The sequence below is a fragment of the Megascapheus bottae genome, chromosome 32 (assembly GCF_031878675.1).
Source record: "Megascapheus bottae isolate mThoBot1 chromosome 32, mThoBot2.hap1, whole genome shotgun sequence".
Lineage (NCBI taxonomy): Eukaryota > Metazoa > Chordata > Mammalia > Rodentia > Geomyidae > Megascapheus > Megascapheus bottae.
This window is the reverse complement of record NC_143540.1, coordinates 7,851,026-7,866,806: the sequence shown is the minus strand read 5'-3', so window position 1 is coordinate 7,866,806 and position 15,781 is coordinate 7,851,026. Positions and strand designations below refer to the sequence as shown.

Genomic DNA, 15,781 nt, shown 5'->3' with positions numbered 1-15,781 from the left:
GGACCATCGAGCAAGTCATAAGTAGTGGTTGCAGGTTAACAGTAGATGGCCAGGCAGTCTGTGAAAATATATGACTTGCACAGAGTCTCAGCCTATCTGCAGGAACCCTGGCACTGCTTCTAGGAAAATGATCAAGGAAAAAACCCTCAGCCCTCTGTGTGTGCTATGGATTCTGGAGTTGTTTTTATGGACCTGGGTATTGTCCCTGAGCTCTTCAGCTCAAGGCTACTGCCCTACCCTTGAGCCAAGCCCCATTTTCCAGTTTTCTAGAGGTTAATTGGGGATAAAAGTCTCAGGTCCTTTTGAACCAGGCTGGCTTTGTACCTTGATCCTCAGATCTCACCCTCCAGAGTATCTAGGATTACAGGCGAGAGCCACTGTCTCGGGGGCTTGGGGGCTCGGGGCTTGGGCTGCTGTGTGCTCCACCACTTTGAGCCCCAGGGCCTCTTTCCAGTTTCCTGGTGGTTCATTGGAGATAAGAGTCTCACAGACTTTCATGCTTGGGCTGCCTTTGAACTGCAATCCTCAGACCTCAGTGATCTCAGCCTCCCCAGTAGCTAGGGTGACAGGCATGCACCACCACGCCTTGAGGAAAGCAGACAGTGGTCAAGCATTTGCACACTGGAAAGGAGGAGAGTCTTCTGAGAACCTCATCCTCATCAAGTCCTCTCAGATCTGCTGTTTTGTCAACCCTAGGCTACTCCAGGGCCTAAACCTTTCATCCCATGCTTACATTCCTGAGAGGAAGGGAAGAAAGGTGAAGGCAGGGAGACACTGCTGGGTAAAGTTCTTCACAATATACCAATCTCCAATTACTACCTTTATGTGGGACCCAAAACCAGTGAGATAACAGGGTGGCAGGCAGGCTCCAGAGAGCTGATGACACCAGGGGAGTCCTGAACCCAAGGAGGATGAACTGTGTGACTCTACCATTTTCCCTCAGACTAAAGCATTCTCAAGGCCTTTCACACAGAGATACACAAACACTAGATGACGGAGAGGGAGGGGATGTGGTATGTGGTGGATCAGTCACTAAGTCTGCTTATTTATTATTTATTTTTAAAATATATTTAAACAGCAGCAATCACTTCCAAAATGCAAAAAAAAATTACAATTTTTAGAATAAAATTATAACGTTTATAATGCGAGTCAGAAAGAATTGAAGATACAACTGATAATCAAGTTACGCAGCACTGGAGGCAGCTGGAGAAGACAAGACCCACTGGTCAGGGACCAAGCTAAAGGATCACAACTTGTGAGGTTCCCCACCACCAAATCGTACCCCCCAACTTCCCACTGATGGAGCCAATATCTCCTGGGTTAGAGAGAAGTAACAAAGAGATGGCCCTCTGTAGGGAAACCCCAAACCCAGTCCCTCCATCAGCCAGGGACCTGCTAATCGACCTCCTCCATGTTGCTGTAGGTGGGGGCTGGGCGATCCACAGAGGGGGCGAAGCGTTCAGGGGCTGTCCGCGTGGGGGCCACCTCGGGGGCCTGGCCAGGGCCTAGTCCCTGCAACAGAATATGAGGACAGGGGTTGGGGGCTGCCCAGCATGCTGCCTGGCTTCCCGGGGGTGCTGGTTCAGAGCCCTGGCACCCAAGGGAGGGCCCCAAGGCAGGCGCAGATAGCAGCAGCATTGAGACAGAGACGAGATTGGGCCTGAATAGTCTCACTTTATTAACACATTAAATACAGGAAGAAGCCTCCAGCTGGGCTCAGCCCTAGGCCAAGGGTCAGAGCAGCCAGAGGAATGAACAGACAGGCGGAGGGGTATCCACCCTAGGAGGCTCTGCCCCTGCAGAGGCCACACTCTCACCAGATGCATACACTGAGGCCCAAAGCCCAGAATAGTTCCTTCCCCACCACAAAAGGCAGGCATGGCCTGGCAGGTAGGCAGGTGGATCAGCTCAGAGCAGCCGCCTGCAGGTAAGCTCATCTCCAGCGACTCTGGGACACCAGAGGATAGAACACGTTGAGCACAAGGGCTACCAAGGCCGCCACGGTGCCCAGGACAAAGTACCGAAGGCAGCCCTCATCTGGTGTGGAAGGGCCACGCGGCGGAGGGCCCACCCAGTCTTGGGGCCCCCAGGGACCCAGGGTCCCAGGCCCCTCCGTCACCAGCTCCTCCTCAGCCTCGAGTTCCTGCCAAATCCGGGAAGCCTACAGTATGTGGAAATGGCCATCAGCACCCAGGGGTGGGGGAGGTCCCAGTGTCTCTGAAGCCCCCTAGACACGACTGTCCTGCCCTGGGTGACTTGCTTTACTGATCAGATAGCAGAGAGGTTGCCTAGACTAACATCACTGGCATGTGAGAATCCTGGCAGCTTTTGACCTCGAGACATTGTTCCAATCCATGTGTACCTTCCCCTTGGGAAAGGCGTGGGGGGGGGCGCGGGGGGTCTTAAGTCTAGATACTCCATACAGGACACTGGCCATAGAGAATAGGCCTGCCATGACAGGCCACAGGGCCCTCCCATAGCCAGATCCTGACCACTGTCTTCTGAGGAATCTCTCGGAGCCTGACTCAAAGGGCTCAAAGAAGCAGAGGAAGCAGGAAAAATGATGGCACCAGGCCCACCAAACAGGCCTCTGGCACATGTCCATAAAACAGACGGAGTGGGGCTGTGGCTCAAGTGGTAGAGCGCGTTAGCCTTGAGCTAAAGAGCTCAGGGACATGGGACCAGGAGTTTGGCCTAGTGGTTAAAGTGCTTGCCTAGCATGCATGAAGACCCGGGTTCGATTCCTCGGTACCACATACATAGAAAAAAGCCGGAAGTGGTGCTGAGGCTCAAGTGGTAGAGTGCTAGCCTTGAGAAAGTCCAAGGACAGTGCTCAAGCCCTGAGCTCAAGCCCAGGACTGGCAAAAAAAAAAAAAAAAAAAAAAAGAGCTCAGGGACAATGCCCAGGCCCAGAGTTCAAGCCCCATGACTAACCAAAAAAAGAGAGGCGTCCCTAAAGACTTAAGTCTGAAGTTACTTACCTCTGAGCATGACAGCCACAGAAGGCTGTGGCCGCTGCTGACAGACCCTATTCTAAGTGCACACAGGAACACGAGGCTGTGTAGGCTAGCATGTGGGGAATATGGAAGGGAAAGTTGAGAAGTGTCCGGGACAGAATGTTCATAGTACAGAGAAGCTGCATGACCCAATCCTTTGTATACATTGGTGGTAGTGTTTTGGTGTACACGCACTTCTCTGGGTATTCTTAGGGTACCAAGGTAGCTCTGAATGAACTTGAATGTGTGTGTCCCAAACTCTGTGTCCCCAACCTTGTCCCCCAATCTTGAGGTGGTCCCCACTAGTCTACAAAGCCTCCCCATGCCTCACCTGGCTGGCAGCAGCCTCGGCTGCAGGGCCTAGGTCTGGGTGATGCTCAGAATGACCTGCCATGGGGGGCCTCTCCACAGGAGAGTTCCGCCGGCGGTAGAAGAGAACATAGGCATAACGCGTCACCACCTGGCTCTCGTCTACTGTCGTCACCGTGCTGTCATCAAACAAGCGCCAGCCTATATAGCAGGGTGGGAAGAGTGTGAACATGGCTAACACCACCACCCCTACCAACTATCCTGCTGGCTGTGTGTGTGCCCTCACCCACGTCACTGCGCTGGCTGCTGCGGTCATTGGGCAGGCGCGCACAGGCCGTGTAGTGGCCACCAATCATGCCTCCATAGTGGTTGATGACAGCATACAGGTCATAGCTCGGCAGCTGCTCTTCTTTCTGGCCAATGCAGAACTTGCTCAGATCCAGGTTCCTAGAGTCAGGGACAGGTGAGACTCAGCAGGTGCCCATTTGTCCCCAGTGCCCTGTCCACAGGCTCCAGCGTCCACTCCTTACCGAACAGGGAACTCCACCAAGTCATTGATCTTGTCACGCCAGATGAAACTTCGGAAGGAGAAGCGCTTGAGCTGCACGATGAGCACGTTCGGCAGGCGCCATAGCAACAGCTGTTTGGAGGCCTCCCGGTGCTGTTTGCACTGTGGACAGTACCTGATCAAGGACAGAAGGGTCAGGATGAACAAGTGACCCCTCTGTCTTGCCCCACTGCCTCCCTGCTGCCCTGTCCTCACCAGGCTTCCTCAGGCGCCAGCACCTCAGGCCGAGTAAAGAGGTTGAGGCACTGGTCCAGGGTGAAGTGACCAGCACGAGCAGCCTCACCCGCAGAGCCGGGATCCTCAGCACATTCCAGTTCTTTTGAGGCAACCAAGACGAACTCCTGTAGGCGTTCATTGTTCCGCCAGACCAGAGCCAGGCTGCAGTCGTCACCCAGCTCCAGTGGGGTTTCTCCTGGAAAGGAGCAGGGACAGCTGTGACATCCTTAGGGAAAGCAGCCAGCCCAACCCACCTCAGGGCTCCCACCCGCCCGCGACCTCACACACCTTTGTCCTCGAGCCGCTGCTCCCGGTTAGATGCATCAATTTTATAGATGAAAAACTGGGGTGTGTGGGCATTCATGGCTTCGCTAGGATGCTGGTACCCAGGCACAGCAGCTATGAGAAAACATGGTGACCAGAACTCCTCTGTCAAACCAGCGATTTTGTTTGGGTTTTGTGTGTGTACGTGTGTTTTGTTGCCAGTCCTGGGGCTTGAACTCAGGGCCTTGGCATTATCCAAGGCGAGCACTCTACCACATGAACCACAGCACCACTTCCACCTTTTTCTGTGTATGTGGTATCAAGGAATCGAACCCAGGGCTTTGTGCATGCTAGGCAAGCACTCTACCACCAGGCCACATTCCTGGCCCCCAAGCTAGTGTTTTCTAAAGCACTTCCCCCAGTCTTCCCAACCTCCCATCCCCAGCTCCCAGAGCCTTTTACCAAATCTTACCTTCAGGCCGGGACATCCTTTCACCAGCAGGTAAGGTGTCGCTCTCAGTAGGCCCACCGGCCAGCATCTCGGAAGAAATTCCACTGGTGCTAGGCACAGGGCCACGATCAGGGGCTGCCCACACCCTGGGAAGCCCTATGTCCCCTTCATCCACAGGGGTCACTAACTGGAGCTCAGGAGGCTGAATGGGGTCCCTCTCACTGTCCCCAGCCTCCAGGGAACTGGTAGAGAGCAAGGTAGTGCAGCCAGAGCTCTGGGATTCCAAGGCCATGCGGCCAGGCTGAAAAGGTGGCTGGAATACACTCACAGAGTATCTGGGAAAGTAAACAAGGCGAGGAATGAGTTGTGACCAAGCCCCATTCAATCACCTCTGCTCTCCATCTAAATCACACCCTAGCCCAGCCACTGGGCACTTACCGGGCATAACCTTCTAGCAGCTGAGCAAGACGGGCATAAGTGAGGCGCGAGGCAGGTACACTGACCAGGAAAGGGTAGCCAATATTTTCAGGGCGGCAGAGACCCTTATGGTCAGGCCAGTGGGTCTTTTGGCAGATTCTGGAGGGAAAGGAGAGAGTTTTAGCCTCATTTCCTTTGACTAAATACTGGGGGCGATCTAAGACCCTGGGAACTAGCTACATCTGCCCTGCCTCCCCCAAGAGCCTAGTACGATACAGTGCAAGAGCTTAAAACACATATGCCTTTGTAAATAGGGGGTGGCAAGTGGAAGGTGAAGGAGCGGGGGGGGTCCTCACTGGTTGCAGTAGCCCACACGGTAGCACCGGGTACAGCGCTTCAGTTTTTCGTCCTCTGACTGCTGCTTCCTCTGGCAGGCTGCACACTTGGAGATGGGGACGCTGAGTACCTGGGGGCGCTAGGGTGGGTTGTCTGGCTCAGCAAGGCCAGGCAGGAGTGAACCCTCCCAACCAGGGCACTGTGGCATCAAGTTGGCTCCCACTTACCTGTTGCACCTCTAGCACCACTACCCGCTCCTTAGCCAGTTCTGGGGATAGCAGCTCAAAGCAAAGGAGCACATCAGACGAGGATACAGTGTCCAGAGAGTGTGAGGGCAGAAACATACGGTGGAAGCGATTCTTAATTACCTGGAAACAACACATAGAACCACGTGAGGATAAGCCTTCCTGATCACAAAGCACAAGGAAAGCTGGACCTTGTCTTGGATCTAGGTAGCCAGGGTCAGGGTTTGAGGACCAATTGTATGAGATACAACAGACGCTCTGAAGGAAATGGAAAAGGAATGTATAACACTATAACATATCAGAGGGGAGTCACCTTTAAAAAGCCTCTTCCCTGGTGGGGCTATGACTCTAGGGCAGGAGATAGCCTTGAGCTGAAGAGCTCAGGGACAGTGCCCAGCCCAAGCCCAGAGTTCAAGCCCCCATGAACCACAAAAAAAAAAGTCTTCCCAATTTTTTTTTGGTTAAGCCATGGGGCTTGAACTCATGGCCCTGGTGCTGACCCTGAGCAGTACTTTTGGTCTAGGATAGTACTCTACCACTTTGACCATAGTGCCTCTTCTGGTTTTCTGGTGGTTCATTAGCATGGACTTTCCTACTGGCTGGCTCTGAACTGTCATCCTCAGATCTCAGCCTCCTGAGTAGCTAGAATTATAGGCGTGAACCAACAGTGCTAGCCCTCTTCTTAATTCTCTGAGGTAAATGATACCATTAAACATTAGGAGCTGAAGCTGGGCTTGGTGGCTCACACCTGTAATCCTAGCTACTCAGGAGGCTGAGATGAGGATCATGGTTAAAAGCCAGCCCAGGCACTAAAGTCTATGAGATTCTCATCTCCAATTAACCACCAGAAAACCAGAAGCGGCTCTGTGGCTAAAAGGGTAAGGCAGTACCTTGAGCTCAAGAGCTCAGGGACAGCGCCCAGTCCAAGCCCCACAACTAACAACAACAACAAACCACCAGGAGCTTCCAGGGAGCACGCAGACATGGGATAAAACAAAAAGCAAGATGATGGGACAGTCTTAAGATTCTTATCTGAAGATAAGGCAGTCAGGGTCTACAAAAAGAGTAAAGCCTGATGAGAGCTGGGGACTAAGGCATCTCTGTTGTACAGCCCAATGCCTGGCTGCAACAGTGCCTCAAAAACAAATACAGTACACTAGCCACATGCTGGTGGCTCACTCCTCTAATCCTAGCTTCTCTGGAGTCTGAGATCTGAGGATCAAGGTTCAAAGCCAACCCTGGCAGGAAAGTCCATGAGATTCATCTCCAATTAATCACAGCAACAGCCTTGAGCAGGAGCTCAGGGACAGAGCCTAAGCTGAATTCAAGCCCGGGGGGAGGGGGGGAGGGAGGGAGGAGAGAGAGAAGAGAGCGAGCATTGAGCGCATATTGCCTAACTGTATTTTTGCTGTCACATGGACGCCACAGTCACAGATGCCAACAACTATACACATCAGTATATCCAGGAGTAGGAAACTTTTTTTTTTTCCTGCCAGGGGCCAATTTTCAAAGGTCATATCAATACAGGCAACCAGGCCACAAAGCAGCCAAGAGAAATACAGCCTTTTTGTTTCCCACTCTTGTGTAAGCACACACATGTGCACATTTGTAAGAGTCTGGGGAAAGACACAAACCTCAGCCAGACGTAAGTTCTCAGGCTTCACGTGGACACTCTGAGACAGAGACTCCAAAACTTCGCTTGCACTGGAGTTCTCCTTGCTTACGCTTACCAGGAACTGTGGCAACACAAGGGGATAGTTAGTAGGGTAGCGGAGCCAGGTTCTCTGGAATAGCCCAGATCATAGGTACTTGCTCCTCACCTTGATGGGCTTGCTATGGGGCTCTCGGGCAAAATAGAAGACAGGGAGAACCTTTTGCTTTTGGGGCAAGGGCACCGGCAGATAAAGAAATGGGTCAAATGTGATGGAGACCTGTGGAGGCAGAAGCATCACTAAGGTGGTCACACAGGAACAAGATACTTGGGCTCAAAGCCTAATCAAGGCTCCCTGAGGGCTCTCAGAATGCTCAAAACAAATCACTGAACTCTTAAGCTAAGAAAACTAGATGGAACACAAGGACCTACCAGGAGATTAAAAAAAAAAAAAAGATTTCCCTATTCTGAGACAGATCTTATTTTCTAGCAATTAGCTGTTTTTCCAATTCCATTTCTTTCACATCTGACATGCCTTTTTAATCTTACCCATAATGCTGTGGCCCACTCTCCCCCCATACCATACCTTAACACTCAAGCTCACTTTCTTTTGGTGCCAGTCCTGGGCTTGGGTACTAACCATGAGCATTTTTGCTCAAAGCTAATGCTTGACTACTTGAGCCACAGCTCCAATCTCAGCCTCCAGCACTCAGCCTAAAGCATCACTTTATCAGTTAGAAGAACTGACCCTGCCTGACCATTTCTGCCCACAGAGGAACTGCCAACTTCTATACTCAAATTTTGTCAGAGTACCTGAAAAAGTTGCTTCTAAACCTAATTTGACCAGAGTAACTGAGCCAAACTAGGGGATCTCTTTTTCTTTTTTGTCAGTCACAGGGCTTGAACTCTGGGCCTGGGAGCTGTCCCTGAACTCATCAGCTCAAGGCTAGTACTCTCACTTTTAGCCACAGCATCACTTCCCGTTTTCTGGAGATGAGTCTCACAGACTTTCTCATGCCCGGGCTGGCTTTGAACCATGATCTTCAGATCTCAGCCTCCTGAGTAGCTAGGATTACAGGTATGAGCCACCAGCACCCAGCTGAGGGTCTCTTTTGGGGGGGAGGGTCACCATACCTTGGCACACACAGGGCACACTAGCTTCGACTTATACTGGCCCTGAAATAGGTCCACAATGAAGGAATCATTCCTCATCTTGTGCCGCTGCCATGCTTCTTCAGCTACCACCTGAGGAGAAGAAGGATGAGAACCAAGGAGGCCTAGGGGCTAAGGGCAAAAAAGTGACATCTCTACCTATGACGCCACCCTGACCTCATCAGGCCGCCCGTCCGAGTCCACAGTCTCTGTGTAGGGTTTGTTCTGGATTCGATTCAGATCCTCATGCAACCCATCTAGTAGGAAAGCCATGAACTCTTGGGCATCATGTTGTGCATAGCCTGTGAACTGGCTGGCCTTGCTTGCCACAATAGCCTGGATTCAGGGATTGAAATGTGAGAAACCTTAGCATCCACTCTCTGTGCACTCCGTGGCAAAGCTGCCCCCCTCTTCCCCACCTTCCCTCTAGCCAAGGGTAGGAGCAGCCACGGGTCACCTTTAACTTAGAAGGCTGAAAGGCATGGTGAGTGCCCTTCCACAAGGCTCGGAGCAGCACTGCAAAGCCAATGGCTAGACGTCCTCCAGTCCCCAAGGGATTGTTGTAGTTGATCTCGGCCTCAAAGGATCGGTCTAAAAGCAGCAACCAAGCCAAGGTGTGAGGGGCAGAGACCTTCCTTCTGCCCACACCCTAGGTTCTTGGCCCTAACCTCACCATGGAAAAAGTCGCGGAGTTCTCGAGTGTTGGACAGAGACTGAATTACGCTGTTCATGAAGCAGGTGTTGCCTAAATTAACAAGGCCAGTGAAGCCAGGCAGACACACCTTCTTCTCTTCCTCCTCCTCCTCCTCCACGCTGTCTCCACTCACGGGACTATGGGGCATCGGGGGCACCATACATGTGGGCTTGGGCTGTGTGGGAACAGAGGCAGCATGAGAGTAGCCCTGAGGCTTCATGCCTGCTTTCTTATCCGATCCTCACCCAGGTTCCTCACCGAAGCCAGATGGGTCTCTGGCTTTGGGGCTACATGTTCCAGGGGAGTTCGGGCCGCCACACCATCCAGCCCTGTGTCCTCAGATCGAGCCTTAGGCTTATCCTTCTCCACAGCCCGGGCTTCCTCCTGATTTGTCAGGGGGTGGGGGGCACCTCCTGGTGGGGTTGTATCCAGAGGAGTTGGACCTGTCGGCACTGCAACCTTTGCACCACCCACTGCACCTTAAAAAGGGGGAATGAGGGGGCTGGTGGTTAGCAGCATGTGGCAGGGATAGGGCTCCTGATCAGGCAGGGTTGGGCAATGAAGGGAGCTCGTATGCAGACCTCGTGCAGCTGGGGCCTCCAGGCCCCCCCAACGCTGACTCTGCCGCTTACGGAGACAGATGTCAATGCGAGAGGCTGTGTAACAGAAAGTGCATTGCTCGGGCTCGATCAGGTTCCTGTGGGGAAAAGGCTGAGATCAGAGCCTTAGGTGGAAGAGGTGTCATGCTAGACAAACCAGAGCCCCAGGTGGGACAGGCACTGTGGTGGGGCTGGGCACCACCCACCTGAGCTTCACCTGCCAACGGAAGATGGTATGGGGCCCACAGCCCTGATGCAGCTTCAGGAAGTTCCCGTCCCTGCAGGAGCAGAGCAAGGCCAGGGGAAGAACGTGAGATACACAATTCCACTGGAGGCACACCATCTAACCCCAGCTCCTCTCCACCGACCTGGTCTGGAAGATGAGTGTAAAGTCCTGTTCACGGAAAAGTACTCGAGAAGTATCCCTGCGGATCTCCTTCACGTACACATGCACCACCACAGAATCTGGCCCTTTCTCATAGGAGTCATTCTTGACAAACGCCAAGTTCACCATGGACTCAGGGTCTGTATTGAGATAGGGCTTAGTACCTCCCATGGCAGGTTCCAATCTGCTTCTATACTACTTCCTACTTACCCACCAACCCTGTAACCCAACCTAGGCTCTCTGCCAGGCCATGCCCAACCCCACCTTTACCATCCACCAAGGTTGCAGCATCTGCTGCTACTGCCATCTCCTCTTTGATATGGTCTGCTTTCCCAGGGTCTCTACTCCGGGCCATGGCTGAAGAGACTGGGTCGTTCCTGGGAGACACTGCCTTCTCTCCTGCCAAAAGGGCTAAGTTCTTGTCTGAGCCCAGGAGACAAGTTTGGGGATTCAGTGGTGGTACACGGAGAGGTTCCTCAGCCTCAACCTAATCATGGTGAAATTGGAGGCTTAATCAGTGCTGGATATGGCAGCTCCACCCCCACACCAACTTCAGTCCCAAGTCCCTCCTCTCTACACCCGAATACCCAGACAGACAACCAACTCTCACCTGAGTGTCTGGGTCAGCCAGGAAGGGTGGAGCATCACCCCGGGGTCCAGGGCCATCCCTGGACCCTTCTCCCTCTGGCCCTCTGCAGAGATGCACAGCCCTCTTGGCGCTAGGCCCTGCTTGGGCCCCTGGGCCAGTCCCTGAGCCTACCTCACCACGGCCCTGAGCCCGCTTCTGATTGCGAGCCTCTTGCTTAGCCCGGCGGGGCTCAGGACCTGGCTCCAGGGCAATAGGAGATAATTCCTGCCCATTCTCCTGGCACCGCAGCTCCAGTGCCAGCTCCTGGGTCCCTCGAGGTTTCTTCTGCCAACAACAAAAACCATTAGGTCCTGCTTAGGGCCCTGGTAGGGTATTACCACCCTATCCTGTATTTTAAAACTTACCAGGAGAGAGGGCCATGTGAGAAGAGGAACCTTTTTGGGTAGTGCTAGCTGTAGAAAGCCACCTTTGCGGGCGTGCACTTTGGCGCAAGAACTTTCTATCTCAGCAAAGAAAACACCACCCCACTGACGACCATCTGGAGAGAGAGTGGAAGCAGTGAGCTTCAGTGGTAGATGGCAAAGAATTAAGATGTTCTTCAGTGCTTAGGACAGACGGACGCACCTGGAAGCTTCACCACACAGTCTGTGTCAGTGAAAGCAGCATCTACCTCCTCTAGCCTCACGGGACCTGCTCCCACTCGTAGCTTAACAATCACCTCATCTGCACTCTGTCTCCAGTCAAGCAACAACTCTGTAAAGGAGTGGTTAAAGAGATCAGAAGGTTGAGCTGGGAATGTGGCTTAGTGGTAGAATGCTTGCCAAGCACTTATGAAGTCCTGGGTTCAATTCCTCAGTGCCACATTTACAGAAAAAGCCAAAAGTGAAGCTGTGGCTGAAGTGATAGAGTACCTAGCCCTGAGAAAAAGCAATTCAGGGACAGTGCCCAGGCCCTGAGTTCAAGCCCCAGGACTGGCATAAAAAAGACAGAGAAAGAAAGACATCAAAAGGTTCTCAACAAGCGGCTGGTTAAGGACTAACATGTTCAAGAAACTCCAAGCCCTACTGCTCCCTCCCTTCCTTTGGCACTCAAAATTCCCCATCCATTTACTCACCCTCTTTGGTCTGTTCCTCTCGAGGAGTGGGCATTGATCCTGACCAAAAAAAAAAAAGCAAAGAACAAGGACCCAATGATGGGGGGGAGAGAGAAGCCAGCCTCCATAACACCACTAGTCCAAAAAAAACCACCCCACCATCTCAGGAATTCAGCCAAGTACCCCAAGCTCAAAGCTGAGATTCTATCCAGGTTGTCATGTCTCCTCTCAATATCAGACCAAGACAAAAGGGACAATAAAATAGTCATCTTCAAATCCCCGATTTGCATGCACATTGTAAGGAGAAAAAGGCATCAGCATCCTGGGAATATCACTCGCACCTCTCCGAGGATCTCCATCCTTGCTTTCCTGGTTTGCTCGATCCTTCTGCTTCTTCTTACTAGTGGCCTCCTCTAGTCCTGGTGGCCCTCTCCTTGAGCCTGTGGCACTGGCCCCGCCAGACATCTTGAGCCGCTTGGTGGACAGCCAGAGTGCCCCAGAGTCGGCAACAGCGTCTGGGTCAGGGCTGCGGCGCTTTCTTCCTGGCCCAGCTATCTTGGCAATTCTTTGTGGCCAAATTCTCTAGCAAGGAACCAACAGCCTAATGAACAAATAACCAGTAATCACTGTCAAGGCCCTTAACTATAGTGAGGACTTAGCGATCCAGAACACTATCACTACAGGGCAGTATCTAAAGTAGCCCTGGAAAGTCAGGCTATACTCACCCCCCTGCCAGCCCCCAGCCCCCACCCCTTTGGTGCCAATACTGAGGCTTAAACACAAGGCTTCAATGGCTGGGAATGTAGTTTAGTGGTAAACTGTCTAGCATGAAGCCCTGGGTTCAATTCTTCAGTAACACATAAACAGAAAAAACCGGCAGTGGCACTATTTCAAGTGGTAGAGTGTTAGCCTTGAACAAAAAGAAGCTTAAGCCAGGAGGGTAAGGGGGTGAGGTACCTGTAATCCTAGCTACTCAGGAGGCTGAGATCTGAGAATCAAGGTTCAAAGCCAACCTAGGCACAAAAGGACCAGAGACTCTTATCTCCAATTAACCTCTAGAAAACAAAAAGTGGGACTTGGCTAAAGGGCAGAGTGGTAGCCTTGCCTTAAGAGCTCAGGGACAATGCCCAGGCCCAGGGGTAGGGTGATACTTTGAGCTGAAGAACTCAGGGACAGTGCCCAGGCCAAGTTCAAGCCCTATGACCCCCCCCCCCAAAAAAAAAGCTCAAGCAGTGTGTCTATGTCCTGAGTTCAAGCCCCAGGACTGGCAAAAACAAACAATAGAAAACCCACAAGGTGGGGGCTGCAAGTGTGTGGGGCCTAGTAGTAGCGTGCTTGCCTAGCATGTGGTGGAGCACTAGCTTTGAAAAAGCTCTAGGACAGAGACCAGGCCCTGAGTTCAAGTTCCAGGACTGGCAAAAGCAAAAACCAAACCAAACCACAAAGTTTCAAGCTCTTAGCGTTTTTACTTGAGACTGGAGATCTACCACTTGAGCCACACTTCCACTGCCAGCTTTTTGCTGGCTACTTAAAGGTAAGTCTCTCAGGCCAAGCACTGGTGGCTCCATGTAATCCCAGCAGGATTATAGGCATTTCCAGGTAGGAAAGTCCATTAAACGCTTCTAATGAACCACCCCAAAACTGGAAATGGAGTTGTTGCTTGAATCAGTGGAGTGTCAACCTTAAGCGAAAAAACTAAAGAGCTGTGGCTTAGTGATAGAGAGCTTGCCTATCATGCATGAAGCCCTGGGTTCCATTCCTCATCACCACATACACAGAAAATGCCTGAAGTGGCGCTGTGGCTCAAGTGGTAGAGTACCAGCCTCGGGCAAAAAAAGCTCAGGGTGAGTTAACAGGCCCTAAGTTCAAGTCCTAGGACTGGCAACAAAACAAAACAAAAACAATTAAGGGACAGTACCCAGGCCCTAAGTTTAAGCTCCAAACTAGGAGGAAAAAGAAAAAAAAAAATCTCTTATTTTGAGTTGTGACTGCCTTGGGCTAGCTTTGATTTGCAGTTCTCAGCAGGTAGCTACTACAGGTAGTTGCTATGACAGTAGTTAGTACTACAGGTGTAAGCCACCTAGTCAGGCTATTCTATAGAAGGAATAATTACTACAAGTAGCATTAATCACTTCAGGCCAAGCCTCCTAGACACCTGCCACAATAGACCCACAACGCTGAAGGCCTCCTTGAGGAGGTGCCAGGTCAAGTCAGTCATGGCCTGGTACCAGGATCCTCCTCTGGACAGAAGCCATAGCTCCAGCCCACAGGGCTGACGCTCTGAGTAGGGAGCTCCCCTTTCTTTCACTCTCACTGGTTGCTTAGTCACCACCAGACAAATGGAAGGAGGAGGAGAAGGAAGGCAGCAAAGGCGGAGACCATCAAAGAGCAAGAGGACCAGGCTCTGTGACCAAAAACAAGGCCTAACTCAGGTGCTGTCACTGTCCGGAAAAGGTCCTGGTGTTAAGATATCCATCTGCCACCTTGCCAGCTCCTACTGGTCCCATTAGACTACAGTAACATGAGCATGCTCCTATGTACCTACTACCACTTGGGTCCTTCTTTCTCTGTTCCAAGATACGGAGAGGCACTGTCAAGGTAGGATGGTGGGCATCCAGCTCATTGCGACTAGAACAAACACCACCACTTTCTTCCCAAATCCCTTACCAGCTCTGAGCCATAGAGACCTCCTTACCTAAGTTTCTACTGGGCCCGGACTAGTGGATTCTGAACTGTATCTCCATCCAAAAGGAAGTTGTCAACACAAAATCTTGACAGGTGAGGGGGAGGGAGGGGTGAACCACGGATCTAGGAAGGACCCCTGAGCTGCCACAAGCCCTGGCTTGTGCAGATAAGTCGGATAATGACTAGTCTTACATTCTCATGGTGGCGGGGAGGAGGGGGGGGGGGTTGAAGACAGTCGCCTTAGGGGCTGGTTTTGTTTCTCCTTCTAGAAGGGAGATTGAAGATATCCTTCTATGGGCCAGAGGTGGTACTGATGGGGGTTTGCCAATTCAGAACTGGGGGGGGGGGGGTGGAAGAAAACCCCACCTTCTCCTCACACACACCCGGACCCCGGTCACAGGTTGCCGTTCCTCCTCCCATTCCCCCCCTCCACTCCCGCCCCCTCCAATGCTCCAGGGGAAACGGGAGAGGGAGGGGGGGGGCGGTGACTAGAAACTGGAGCTGGCCAGAAGGGAGGCTTCGCAGTTACCACAGCCCAAGCACTGACGACTGTCGGGGCCCCCGGCTGGTGTAGCCAGCTCGGGCCTCCGAACCCCCCAGGCCCAGCCACCACCTCCTTCAGGAAGCCGCCCCTCTCGCACGCCGCTCAAGTCCTCTCTGAGGAAGGCCGGCGACGGGCGGAGCATAACGGCTCCGTTCGGCCTTTGCGGGGCCCGGACACGACGCGGTCCTTGACGTGTCGGGGTGGGTACCGCCCGTGACCTTGAACTAGGCCGCCCGGAGCCAGCACCCCCGCGGCCTGCCCGCGGAGGCCAAACCGGCGAACTGCGGCCTGCCGCACTCACCGAGCGAGACCGCCGCCGCCAGCCCTCGTCGGGCCCTGGCAACCCCGGCTTACGATTCCGGTTCCGGCGTCAGGTCGGTTCCGGTTCCGGCGCGCCCCTCCCCCACCCAGCCCGGCACCGTCGCTCGCCGCTGCCGCTGCCGCTACCGCCGCCGCCGCCGCCACCGCCGCCGCCGCCGCCGCTTGTTTTGTTTCCACTTCTAGTTACGGCTGAGGGGGAGGCCGAGCGCTATGCTGGTGACGCACTTCCGGTGGGAGCTCGCTGGCGGTGATGGGCAGCTCCTGGG

At 53.0% G+C, this 15,781-nt stretch overlaps 1 protein-coding gene across 12 annotated transcripts; it reads right to left on the bottom strand.

Moving 5' to 3' along the window:
* Window positions 1-1,039: 1,039 nt before the first annotated feature.
* Window positions 1,040-15,665, bottom strand: Usp19 (ubiquitin specific peptidase 19). Of its 12 annotated transcripts, none has more exons than XM_090323659.1 (27): window positions 15,496-15,665; window positions 12,307-12,566; window positions 11,987-12,025; window positions 11,497-11,625; window positions 11,277-11,410; window positions 10,894-11,196; window positions 10,548-10,770; window positions 10,267-10,423; window positions 10,105-10,176; window positions 9,881-9,996; window positions 9,558-9,778; window positions 9,279-9,474; window positions 9,063-9,196; window positions 8,783-8,941; window positions 8,588-8,698; window positions 7,623-7,733; window positions 7,437-7,538; window positions 5,785-5,925; window positions 5,578-5,696; window positions 5,243-5,380; window positions 4,826-5,139; window positions 4,378-4,488; window positions 4,069-4,285; window positions 3,836-3,988; window positions 3,592-3,752; window positions 3,328-3,506; window positions 1,040-1,512 (listed from the first exon to the last, which is right to left on the bottom strand). In XM_090323659.1, exons 2-27 carry the CDS (start codon window positions 12,428-12,430, stop codon window positions 1,396-1,398), a joined length of 3,981 nt encoding a protein of 1,326 aa, XP_090179785.1. In that variant the 5' UTR covers window positions 12,431-12,566; window positions 15,496-15,665; the 3' UTR covers window positions 1,040-1,395. The 12 variants fall into 12 exon arrangements, with proteins under 12 accessions (XP_090179785.1, XP_090179787.1, XP_090179786.1 ...); XM_090323661.1 differs by having other exon boundaries at window positions 9,558-9,772; XM_090323660.1 differs by having other exon boundaries at window positions 10,554-10,770.
* Between the last annotated feature and the right edge of the window lie 116 nt (window positions 15,666-15,781).